Source organism: Drosophila biarmipes, chromosome 2L (assembly GCF_025231255.1).
Source record: "Drosophila biarmipes strain raj3 chromosome 2L, RU_DBia_V1.1, whole genome shotgun sequence".
NCBI classification, from domain to species: domain Eukaryota; kingdom Metazoa; phylum Arthropoda; class Insecta; order Diptera; family Drosophilidae; genus Drosophila; species Drosophila biarmipes.
The window spans coordinates 17,261,851-17,275,494 of NC_066612.1; the positions used below are offsets into that span (position 1 = coordinate 17,261,851).

General features: G+C 40.7%; 1 protein-coding gene across 1 annotated transcript in view; it reads right to left on the reverse strand.

The window, feature by feature from the left end:
- Positions 1-1,134: 1,134 nt before the first annotated feature.
- Positions 1,135-13,644, reverse strand: part of LOC108033938 (S phase cyclin A-associated protein in the endoplasmic reticulum) — a 30,512-nt gene continuing 18,002 nt past the window's right edge. Inside the window, exons 7-11 of the mRNA XM_017108622.3 lie at positions 5,510-5,655; positions 5,310-5,402; positions 4,970-5,061; positions 1,964-2,290; positions 1,135-1,845 (exon numbers count right to left, since the gene is read on the reverse strand). Coding sequence (XP_016964111.1) covers positions 1,717-1,845; positions 1,964-2,290; positions 4,970-5,061; positions 5,310-5,402; positions 5,510-5,655 — 787 coding nt within the window. The 3' untranslated portion in view covers positions 1,135-1,716. The remainder of the gene's footprint in view (positions 1,846-1,963; positions 2,291-4,969; positions 5,062-5,309; positions 5,403-5,509; positions 5,656-13,644) is intronic.

Here is a 13,644-nt window from a genome sequence, read left to right on the forward strand (position 1 = left end):
AAAAAAAAGAGGAACAAAAACCATCCAAAACAGGAGATGGGGATTGCACTTACAGACCAAAGAATACCGAGTAGTTGATCGAGACCTATCCATATTTATTGAGAAAAGTAGATCCTAAATTGAATAACTATCGAGTTAATATGCAGCTTTATCAATAACATATATTTTTTAAAGTACCTTAGCTCACTATACCTTTACAATTTTAATTATTTTTTTTAAGCACGGAATACTTATTAAGCAAGGAATACATATTTTCAACCAGCATTAATTTAATTTAATAGTAGAAACAACCATCTCGTGGTCCCTGAAAAACTCATTTTGAATTGCCAAAACTCTATTTTCAACAAGTCCAACATACTTCACACTCAAAAACAAGGATATTCCAGGATATGGGCTGCATATTGTCCTCGTTTGATTGTGTAACTGTTCAGTGCTGTCGCATTTTATTTCAAGTTGAGTGACTTCAATCTGTCGCCAGCGAGAAGGAGTCTTGAGGCCTTTTATTATTATTATGCTTGTTGTCGTTGTTCGAGTTCTTTCAATTTGGCAGAATAAAAAAGCCAGGGTCTGGCCAGGGGTTGTGCATATGGCAGCATTAAAAAACCCACACGTACAATGTCCAAAGAAGTTAGATGTCGTCGCTTGCCGCTGCTTCCCTCTGGATTTTTGCTCGCACCGTGTGACATACATAATTCCGGGCTAGGTGCAACAACGAGGACAATCGAGACAATGGCCAGCCCAACACGTCCTCCTGGCCCTTCCTCCCCCCGGATCCTTGCCACGCCCCCGATCCAGCCGGCAGGACAAAGGGACATTGCGCGATGTCTCAGCGTTGCCGACACTGATGAGTTTTGCCTTTGTTTCGCTCACAAAGCCCCAAACGCCCCTCCGAACCACGCCCACAAATGATTAAGGCACATTATTTTTGTCGTTTTTAATTTGTTGTTTTTTTCGGGGAGGGAAATTGCCAGGTCTTCGTTTCATTGTCTGCCGCACTTCAAACGTAACAGGAAAATGATGATCTGCCTGGTAAAGGAAATTAAAAAAAGTTCAGGTGTTTTATCTGAATTAGAAATAAGTAAGAGTGGATTGAGGAGTATTTTTAGACCACAATAGTCACAATTACAAACATAATTTTTTATTGTTCAATTCTTTATTTAAGGTAATTATAATGTCTATAAAAATACATTAGGTAGTTTAGTATATTTTTGCCTTTTCCCATTTTTGTTTTGAGTGTTTAGGTTGGTGATGTTTCATCTGCTCAAAAAGCATCAATTGATTCGATAACTGAGAATTTGCTGCGTTTGTGGGTGAGTTTGATTCAAGCGTTAAATTAAAGTTAATACCTTGCATTAAACATAGGCTACAATGAATGTATGTAATATGTATAAAGATATAGAATCTATGCGAGTTCGACTTGTGAATGTGTTCAGCGAATGTGTGAGCATGAGTGAGATGAAGTGAGTGTTTAGTAAACTAGTTTAAGTAAACGTTTAAGATTATATAAATTATATTAAAAATATTTTGTGTGACTTCTGCAGTCGATTTCCAATTATCCTGTTTTTCATCTCCTTGCGAATGTTTCGAGTTGTGTATTTTTGCTCTTTGCTTCAGTTGTTTTTTAATTTTCTTGGAAAATAATATCACTTTGAGAGTTGAGACTTCAAGTTGAAGTATCCATCTATAGGATATATATTTATATATATAGCTACAGCCCTAAGACGAAGGTTTTGTCTGCGCATTACTGTTATTGCCGGGGCCGACTTTGTCTTTGGTGCGACTATGTATCAGTTTGATGACGCTATTCCTTTGGGCCACCTCCGATTTGCTGTACTCATCTATGAACTGCAAAGACATTTGAAGGAGAATATAGATTTAGTAAGAAAATGAAATTTGCACAAATTCTTATTTAAAATAGTGCATATATACTATAATATATTTGAGTTCTTTGATATACACTCACCGCCAAATCGAAATCCTTGCAGAGAAGCTCCCTAGCAGGAGCATTGCCGAAGGAAACCGTGACCAGGAAGGGATAAATCACAGGATTGAACTGGGTGGGCAGCTTGGCAAGGTTCTTGAAGATCACGGCAAACTGCTCGGATATCAGCAGGTCCTGATGCCTCCGATTGTTGACGCAGAAAAAGGCCAGCGATGCGATTAGGTCAATGAGCATGGGGGTGCTCTCGCTGTTCTTCAACCACTGGGCATTTGCCACACTCAAGTTCAGGATGAGCTTCATCACATCCAACAGCTTCAGCGACAAAGGACCCTCCACAGTCAGGGCCTCCTGAAGCACACAGAAAAAGAGAAGAAAAACACATTTAATTGGCAACACACAACAATGGAAAAATAACCGAAACCGAAATCACTGAGCAAATGTTTTAATTAAGTCAAAGCAAATATCAAAGAGTGGCACTTGTTTAGGGCAGGAAATGAAGGGCCGGCACGTCCTGCGTCCCGATTGTTTATATTCCTGCCTATATATTTGCGTGCTATTTGCATAAGGGACTCGCTGAACGGACCGGAGAGCGCTTCTAATTTGTTTGCCTGGCAGGCCAAAAACCCGAAACTCGACTCGATTCAACAACTGAAACTGGCAACTTGTTCGAGGACGAGAGCGAGTAAGAGTAGAAGTACTGGTACGAGCACTAAGCAAATATTTAGCCAAACAATTGACATGCCTGGCTGGCTAGAACAACGCCCCCTCACTTTTCCGACCCTGGCAGGATATGAGCGAGCGGCAAGGATTTTCCAGCCGGAAACGAATAAAGAAAAAAACGTATAGCGACGAGGAGCGATTGAAATTGCGTGGGCCTCGGATTGGGCTTGGGTTAAACTTGAAAATTTCATTTTACAAAGTCAATATTTGCGCAAAAACAAGCGCTGCTCCTCGGCGAGCGACTCTCGAAAATTGAGTTTGCTGATTAAAACCGAATCAAATTATTTACCCAAAACAGAGCAACCGCCCCTCGCCCGAAAAAGTTGAGCCTTGCTGATGAGCAACCGAAACCCTTATCTATTTTTGTGGTAATTTAAAACAAATAGCTCTAATCCCAGTGCAGTTCGGGGTTGGAGCTTTCGGCAGCGGCAAAGTTTGTCTAGCAAATTAGTTTGTCAAGTGCGTAGACTTGCCTGCCAGCCTGCATCTGTTAAATATTGACACGTGCAACAGACGCACACTCGAAAACTTGGTTAGCCGGATAGAGATACACAGGAAATTAAAACCCGGCTGCCACACTTGCAAAAAAACAACCGAAATTAGCCATTTCTGGTTGAGAAGTCAGAGGTAAATTATGTTCAAATCTCTTCATTGGGTGAAGTTGAAATAAAAGGGTTTTAAGTGCTTAGAGTTCACATAGCCATATAGATATAGAACATTATTCCATTTCATATTGTTTCAATCTATATACTTAATGTTACAAAATGTTACCATAAAAGACCATAGTTTTCTAGAGCAGCTAAAGGGATCTGGTGGGTTGATTGCAAAATGTAACCATCTAAAACCATAGTTTTCTAGTGCATCCAAAGGAATTCATAGGTACACATCCGATGCGCTGAGCCTCGGTTAGATTCACGGATTGCAGCACTTCGATATTCTGTTTCATTGGCGCGGTTTTTGGCTGCCAACCGAACTTAACTCATCTCATCTCCAGTCGGCTCGCTTCGCTACGGTTGGCATAAATATTTTAGGACACGCCAAGACGACTGCCGACATTTGCCCCAAGTAAAGTGTCAAAATATTTGCGTATGCCACCCAACCTCTGCTATATCCTGACCCCCGGCCCATGCCATCTTGCTGATTTTCTCCTCTGAAATGTCCCAGGTACACGAGTACAGAGCGAAATGTCATCGCGGTTCAATGGCGTTTGCCTCATGTTGTGTTTGTCATTTGGCGCTGTGTTGTCTGTTAAGCAAATGTCACTCTGCCCTGGCTCCGTGCATTTTCCCCCAAACCAGAGGCCACTCCTACGGAAAATCCCACCCCGCACAAAACACACAATTCTCGTGGCTGCCATGACATTTGGCAATATGCAAATCACCCTGTCGAAATTCACTCGCGGATTGCAAGCCGCAGCAATTGCAAAGTTTTAAACGTCTCCACTAACTTTTCCCCGGGTTTTTTCCTTCTGCTGTTTTTGCTATTGTTGTTCTTGCCGATTTTCCCAATTTTCGTCAGGCGATTTCACGTTCGACAAAGTTTAGAAGAGCAAAGCAAAGAAAAGCCAAACGCATACACACGCCAGCAGGAAAAACAAGAGCCTCATCGACTGAAAAAATAAACCAGAAACGAAAAAATTCTAATGAAATTTTCTCTAGTCTTCGCTGCTTGAGCAGGGAAACCAAGGCACATTGGATAAAAAGTGGTTTCGAATTCTTAGATTTATAAAAACAAACAAGCAACATTAATATAAATTAGTATTATAAAATTTGGATAAAAAGTAACATGAAAACAAAAATAAACTCACAAAAAAGTCTAGTTTTAGCCACTTGAGCAGGAAAACCCATTAGATAGAAAATGGCTATGAGTTTCTAATTTTATAAAAAAACGAACTTCTTAATTAAGGACTAGATACGATTTAAATAATAAAATTTATAATCTTAAAATATAGTAACAAAAGGTGGAATCAGAAAGTCAAGTGTTCAATATTCAAATAAATTCGAAAATGTTTTTCTAACTTCTTTTAATACTTAAAGTATTAAAATTTCGATTTACTTGATGAATTTTTCCACCCAAACTGCGGCATTCAAATACTTTGAAACAAAATTTACTGAACCACCAGTTTAGATGACCTTTGATTCCAGAACTTATATTATTTTTCCAAGTCCCCGAACCACTGTGCCCTCGTATCGGGTTTAAGGGCTGACTGACTTTTTGGTTTGTTTAAACGGCGACGCACGACGTTCGACGTTTGTCGTTTGCCTTCGAAACTCCCGAGGATCCCTCTCCCGGGGAGGGCAAACTCACCTGGAAAGTGTTCACATCCAGCGAGGCCAGGGACACGTAAAGATGAAAAGTGGATGCCGCCAAGGCGGTCGTGCGCGGTGGAATGCATTCACCTGCAAAAACAGAACACGAGAGAAAAAAGAGTCAGAAAACATGAAAGAAAAGCGGATGCGCAGCGATAGCGGATATTCCCTCATAAAACATTAGAGGTTTACGGAAAAATCAAAACTAATTTCCGCCTTTGCGAGGAGATCACGTTGCGAGGGTGCTCGTAAAGTGCATTGAAATCTAATTAGCACCTCCACCACTCCTCGGTCTCCTCAACAATTTTCAGCTACTGTTTGGTTCAGTTGAAACTCACCCATTGGCATAACGCTGCCGTAGAGCATCGACACGGTCCCAAAGAGCTCCGTGGACTTGGCAGCGCTCAGCAAACGTGTCGGATCAGCAGGTCCTGTCGAAGGAGGATAGAGAAACGAATTAACAACGATCCCCTGGTTTATTTACCCTCAACCAGGTGCGACTTCTGCTGCCCAACAGGAGCCTGCCAATATGACTCACCTGGCTGGCAAACATCGATGAATCGGGACAGGAAGCCCAAGGTGGTCAGCAGGCCCAGCATCACACTCTTGTTGCCCTCGATGGACTCCCGCACCTTCTGAATGCGTCGCGAAAGGATCTCGATCAGGCCAGTGATCACAGCCAAGCTGAAAGTAAAACAAGTATTTGGATGTATTTTGTTAAAACATTTATAATTAGTTAATAGTTAATAATAGTTAGTCATAGTTAATACATTCAATAATTAACTTAACGACTGCATATGTATCCCAGTGATCTACTGAATTAATCCCCTTGCTGAACGAGACTTAACTGACGGATCTTTGTCTCCCGAACAATGGTAATGCCTTAAAGCGATCCCTTTCTACTCAACCTCAGTCATTCGGCCATTTCTTGTTGTTTGCCCCGTGGTTTCCCGTGTCCATATGTTGCTAGTTCTGTTGGTCTACCCCCTCGGCACATTCTACCCCTTCAACTAGCTACCTTTCGGGCTACCAGGACACTCCACACTTGTTAATCGCCCGGAGCGTTCGAGGGCACGGGGTAAAATCACGGTGGCCCGACAATAGAACGACCATGTGTCATATCATTTGAAAGCGATTTAAATTCATACTCCCCGCTCGCCAACAACAAGCTATCCCCGTCGGAGAATCCCCTCTTCATCCCGAGTAATCAACGGGCAAATGACATTTCATTTGCTCTCGTTGCAAGGTGTTTCCATTCACATATGGGGTGGGGAAGGAGGGCAGGGGCAGGACTAGTGTGTCCTGCTTAACCTCCGAGTGAACATTAACATGTCCTTGCTCTGGCCGCCGATGCTGTGGTGCTGTGGCCCGTTGTCATTGTCAGCGCAAATCTGTTTTGATTTTAATCCAGCTTATGCGAGCCCGAAATGCCGAAATGCATGGTCCTGCAGGACCTCTGTTACCTCCTGCTTCCGATCACCGCCCTCCAGTCCCTTCTTCCTCTACATTGTTGTTCAGCGAACTGTGCTGCTCATTGGCGATACACTACGAAAAATATTGCTCTTGAATGTAGGTCTAAAAATTACAATCCTACGATGCATTTCAATTTTTCATATAGTAAACATTAAATTGTTTAAATGTTTGATGTGAACTGGTTAGTGAATTTTAGACAGGAATTGAAAATAAAAAAAAAATAACACTAATGAAATTGAAAGAATCGTATTAGAAAAAGTGATCAATCAGACTTTTGCGTTTTCAGAAAAACTTAGCATTTTTGTTTAAAAAGAAGTTCGTTTTAGGAAAGTACGCCATAGACAAAACGAAAGTTGTTCTTAGGAAAATATTTAAGGACAAAATTTGAGATAGGTTCGGAAAATGTTTAACTATAAACAAAATATACCACCGATGGCTTCTGCGTTAATGACAAATTAATGTTAATAAACCAATAAGTAATCTCTATTTTCTTCCTAAGCAACTAAGAACGTTTATAAGTAAAAAAAAATACCATTTACTTTTTATAACGTTTTCGATTAATCCGAATCCGAATTAAACAGAATAACCAAATAGGAGCCAAACTCCTAAATATGACTATTATTACAAAAATAAGGCATAGGATTAAAAACCTTTTTAGAACCCTCAAACATCTCAATATTTTAATGACTACGAATATAATTTCAAGTGTGCTTATATCCGCTGCTGCCACAGCTTCATGCTGCCGATTATGCGCCTTAAGTGCCGAAATCAATGCACACAAATGCCCAAATTACAAGCGCCCGTGAAAAGGACATTTTCCAATCCAAAGAGAGGGAACGAGTTCTGTTTCTTCTATTTATTGAAAAAGGACATTTTCCAGTCGGGCAAGGGGTTGGAATTTTTTCTTGGCAATTGCAACTATTTTGTTTATTAAACAAGAGGGAAAGAGCTTGAGTTAAGTAGCGTGTGCATTTGACACTTGTTAAAATATTTGCGCCTGTCCCGCACACTCACACACACACTCAAGGGAGGTCCTTGATGATTAAAAGGGGCGGGAAAGGAGGGGATGGTGGTGTGCCTGCAACTGGCGCGCGTATTTAGCGAACGTGTTTTCACAACTAACAAGGATGTTAATTTTTTTCCTGCTGGGGATTCTTATTTTATTTCGAGCTTTGCACCAAATGCCTTTTCACACCCGAAAAAGTCCTGTCTGTGTCTGGCTGTCCTGCCAGTGGTTTAACCCCCCCCGACAGCCATTTTCGCCCTGTGTTGTCGCATTTTATTTTTATTTTGTCGCCATCGTTGAAGCTGCTGCTCCTGCTGCTGCTTTTGGCTGCTGTTTATTTTACGGCACTGACGATTATGTCCTGTCCGGGCACCGTGGTCCTTGCTCCTCGGCCCTGGGAAAGGAAACCTCGGCCACATCCGATACGTCTCTGCCCCGGGTGTTGGCCATTTTGTGTTTGGATTGATGCGACCAACGAACTAAATACTTTCCACAGGCGAAGCTCGGGCCAGGACACATGACAAACGATGACAGCTCACTGGCGCAAAATGGGGGTGTGCAGGATGTGGAGGGTTACCCACAGACTGCGGGGTAAAAGCATCCTTCATCCTCCACGCTCCGTGCTAGCTTTGTGCTTGTTGGTTTAAGAAAATTATTAAGGATATTTTTGTGGTGCTGATGAGTTTGCCGAGTACTTTTTGTCCAGCAGCCCCGGTCGGAAGGGGGTCGAAGGGGGTCGGATTGACCAACCAGGAGAGCAAACATCGTGTGGGTTGTCCCTGCGTCCGGGCATCCGCATGTCCCCACGTCCTCGTGTCCTCGTGTCCGCCCGTCTGCCCTAAGTGTCCTGTGTGCGATGCGAGGCACAAATAGCAAAACAGGAAGCTCAAGTATGTTTACAGTTGACAACGCCAGAAACGCTGTGGGGACATCAGCATGGGATCAGCAGGGATGTGCTTTTAGCTTTATTTTCGGGCTTATACTTGGGCTTCTTTTCGGGAGTTGACAGAGCAAGGAGGTGGAAAGCAACACTTAGGAACTTTTAAATTTCCATTTGAATTTAAATTAACTTTAATCAAACACCTTTATAATCCATTTGAAGAGTGTTTTCTAAACATATTTTTAAATATGTAACATATTTAACACTATAATACATTTTATACTTCAAACTGTGTGCCTAGTTGTCTGTGCATGTGCTTAAATGTGCAGCCCATTTTATTTTTTAGAATTCTCTATTTACAACGCATTTATATTAAATATTTGGATAATGAATTACGATTTTTTTATTTCATTAGCTTAAACACGAAAATACCCAGATATTATCCCAAGATCTTTGATATACTTTCAAATACATAGTTATTATCTTTGCTTTCGTTTTAAATAAATTAGTTTAAATTGATTTAGTTTAAAACCATATTACACAAGTTCCCAGGATCAGTAATTTAATTTAATTTAGTATTTATGGAACTTAATACTTATTTCCATTTTCTAGTATTTCACTATTCGAGTATCTTAAGATACTTAAGCCAGGAGCACAGATCCAGATTAGAGGAACAGATCTTTGGGACTCATCCTGGCAATGGAACGAGGTCCTTGCTGCTTTGTTTGTCTCCCCAATGTGCGTGTGTGCCAGCGTTTGAGTAATGGACGCTTTTATTTGCGAACAGGACTTCTGGCTGTGTCAAAAGGGGTCAAAATGGATTTTTCGGCTATATAGAAATTGCTGCTGGCCGTGTTTGCTTTTCGACGCTGCCACTGCTGCCACAGCTGAATTCGTGGTCAAGCAGAGTCCCGAGTCCTGCGGCAGGACATTGTCATGGCATATCAATCACTCATTTATAGAATGTTATAGATCTGTGTATGTTTATGGGCGGCCACTTAAATAGCAGGAATCTGTATGCCATTCATTTGTATTGCAAACACCGAACGATAAATGAACTCCTTTGTTGATGACTCGCTTTCGTTTATTATGATAAATCACACAGAAAATAATGAAGGCAGAGTGGGCGGCGAGGTTCTGTTTGATATTTTTAGTGTTTGTAATCAGCACTCGCTTAATTGAAATCAAAACATCAAGCAAACTGAAATGTATTTGCACAACAATTTCTCTTTCAATCTCCTCCTCCACAAAAGAAGAAATAATATAATAAACACAAAAAAGTAAATGGTTTGAGCAGTACTTGCACTTGAATATCCAATCCAAAAGCTGCCAAACGGATGCAGTGTCACAATTCTCGGGGCCAACGCACACTTCTGCTCACAAAATGCCACTCGTATTTGCTTACAAACATTTAGCAGCATTTTATGGACGAACGTATCTGAATCTTTTGCTAATCGGTTTTCGCATTGTGAGCGCACTTAATGCTAGACGCGTGCTGCTCATTAGCATATGAAAGAATTATATGGCCATTGTCGGCGGGCTTTAAAACAAAATTTGCAATGCACGTGGCATTCGAGCGAGTGGGCAAGCGATTTCAAAACTGTTTATGGGATTGGTGGCTAAAAGTTGGTCGCGAATCGGTGAAATGCTATTGAAATGCTTAAATAGTTGACAAACAAATTAGGCAAATTACATTTAAATCAAACGTTTAACATGCTATCCTAATGCCTGGACACAAGCCTATCGTGTGTTAATTTCATTTCACAAATTGATTCAATTATGTGGCAAACTGGGGGTTTTTTTAATAGAATAAGTTGCATTCAGTTATTTTAAAGTAGAGGTAGGTAACGTGTCTGTTTTACCGATAAATGTATCGAATTAGATTTGGCAGTTCATCAATTTCTCGCAAGGTATGTATTTACATTTAAAATTAAAATCTTCACGGCGTGTGTTGTTAATTTATCCAAACATGATTTGACCGTTCTTAACCCCACAACATTCTGTGTTTTCACAAGCAAATCTGCTTAGCAGCTTTCGCAGTAATTCAATTTCAACACGAATCATGGAAATTCATCGCATTCAAATTCATTCAATCAAGTAAAGTCAACAACGGAGGCTGGAAAAATGCCAGCTGGCTGGCACTCCGCACCCGAGAATGCACACATATAGAGAACAATCCGAACCCGATTCAGATTCAGATTCAGGTCGGATTCGGAGGCATGTGCGTAGAACTCAACGCCTTGCGGTGGGCCTAAAACAACATTAGGAGACTCGATGGTAGCCGGCAGGCAAAACAGGCGAACACACGGATCGAAAGGTGTTAAATGAAAACTAAACCGGAAAAAAAGAAAGCAGGGAAAGGTTTCGCTCGCAGCTACCCCTTAATTTCCCGCAGTGAGCACGAGCCGGAGTTGATTAAAATGCAATTTCAAATTGTTTTCTCTGCCGGTTGTCAGCACTTGATTAAGAGCAACTGTTTCCTTTCGGGGGGTTAAAACTGTCGCGCCTGCGCCTTGCCATTCTGCACTCCCCTCCTGATACTCAGAGTGTACTTACACACATCCCGGGGCTACCCTATTCGGGTGTCATGTCAAAACAATGCAACTCGAGTCGCAGATTTAGGGGTAGCAAATCGGCAGTCAAACAGCCGGCCAGAGTCGAGAGCTCTGATTGCCCACAAGTGGCTGACGAGAGGAGCAGGAAGAGCAGTAGCAACCCTCGGAGGAGTTTCCAATTGAAAGCAACCAAGGTTGGTAGGATTCTCATCAATAACTAAAATGATATATGTTTTAGTTTAAAGTAGGTCTTAAGGGGAGCCTCTATAAATCATTTCAGTACCGACTTTTTAAAATATATTTTAACCCACTTTTATTTGAAAAATAATTTCTTCAATCATGGGTTTAAGATGAAAAGAAAGAAATTTTGGTTATATATTTGTTTATCTTTTATTAGTATTTTATTGAAAAAATAAATTGTTTATAAAACTCCAATATATAAATAATATGAATATGAAACCTTTCGAGAATATTTTTTAAAAGTTAAAAAATTAAATAAAGAAAAATAAAAAAAAGGGTAAAGGGTGCCACTTTAATTCATAAGCAACATCTATGCACTAACTAATAATTATAAAAAATCTATGATCCAACATATTATAAGCTCTATAGCAATTATTCATATTTAATCTAGAAAGCTATCAAAATTCCACATTGAAGAACAAAATATTCACTTTTTGGCGGGGGTATGACTACTGTTTATGATGCCAAAAATTACACAACACCTGGCACCGGCCCGGCAGCCAGCGCAGCCAACTTTGTTGGCCATGTTTATGCATTAGAGCGCGTGTAAAATAATTTCATGCTGCAAGTTGGTCGCCGCCTTTATGGCCATAAAGGGATTCAGTGGCCAAGGGGGGTGGGGCGACTGTTGTACTTCTGCGGGGGGTGAACTTTTAATGGGCGACGCGAAATGTGGGCATGTGGAGTTAAGTAGCATTATCAGTGGGCGAGAGGACTGGGACATCGTTATCATTAAGAGCCGCCAACAGTGTGACATCACCATCATCATCATCATTCTATCATCATAATTATAGCGCTTACTAGGGCAGCACGTACAGCAGCTGTCGCTGAAACAGCGGCCGGGGGGATATATATTTATTACATAAATCTCGGGCCGGACAAAGACAATTCGTCATGTCACAGGGATTTGCCACGCGGAGATCTCAATTGTGGCTAATGGAGCTGTGGCCCGGAGTAGTGGTCCTCTTATGAATTTCAATTGCCAGTCGGTGATCCCCTTTACCTATTGTACTTCTGCACGCAGAGAAAATATAACACCCGAAGAACTCTATATTTAAAGAATTTATAACTAAGAGGCTATATCAGTAAGCAAAATATTTAATAACGTTTGAAAATTGTAAGCTTAAATCTTTTTTTTAGTATAACATGCGAACGAGAAGTCATCTAAAATCGATTGCTACTCAAAACTGTTTGATTCAAATTGAACAAATAATATTATATTTTATTTAAAGTCCAGCACATCCCAATAGAACAGACATTTTCGCCCCATTTCTCTGTGTATGTTTACATTACTAATACGAAACGCCTCCAAGAACAATAATCACATCAACAGCAGTTGGGACGTGACTCTCTAATGCCCAGCAAGGGTTCCGTTCCGCCGGCAGGGGGTCTCCTGGCGGCCTGCATGTGCTTTTGCCACTTCGGACATCCTGCGGTGCTAATAACCCACATACTTAGACTTATCCCTTTGTTGAACGAGGGCAGAGCAGCGGTAGGAAGGACGAATCCTGCGCTGTCCATCAATTATTGCCCAGGAAATGCAATTCGGAATTGAAATCGAAATCGAATTGACCGCTTTTGGGTGCACAATATTTTATTTTTTATTTTTTTGAAATTATCCTGTGGCTGGCGTATCTAAATGGTCAATAGAAAGGGCACCCCTATGTGCGGATGGATTTTTGGTTTATGCGTTGGGTGGACGTTTATGGTTTAATTGCATTTGTAAATGTTTTGGTTGAGGCGGGGATGCGATTATGATTGGGTGGAAACTCCAAAGTGTCTCCACGGGAGGTCTATGCGAAATTTCGATTGATTGCTAGTGAAATGTAAAGGTTTTGTAAATAACTACTTCTATTGAATTTGGAACAATTGATGTTGTGTGCATTTAAATTATTTTTTTAATTATTTTACTTAAACAATAATATGAATAAATATATGTATCTATTGTTAATAAACACTAATTTAATAATCATTACATTTACACCGCATACCTACGTCGAATAAAAAAGCAAAAAGTTTGAAACCCGAAATTTTCAACTTTAAAAGAGGGTCCAATTCCCATTTTTTGGAACTATAGTTTTTATGGTTTTTCAATATTCGTGTGTGCCGAAAGCAATCGAATTCAATCGGTCACGCTCAAAGACTCGACAGGACCTCAGTTTCGGTCACGCCCTGTCCAAAGGCCCCTTTTTTTGGTCGCACAGCTGTCAGCCGAAACCCTTGAAAATCTTTTTGCGCAAATTTAACTAATTTGTAATTTTTCGAAATTAAGCGTTGAATAAAAAACGACGCGCAAAAAGAGTGTAAAATAAGAATAACAGAAATACAAATCAAATGACAGGCGGAGCGGCGAAAAGGCCAGCTGTGTGTTGTTTTTCAGGGCCGCACCTTCGACTGATAAGAGTTCCAGTTGAGATCGTAATTAATTTCTGGGCTCTCCCCTTGTTTTTATTTTTACTTCTGAATGCAAATGAATTTGTACGTACCGCCGGAGCAGCAACAACACTTTTAATTCATTT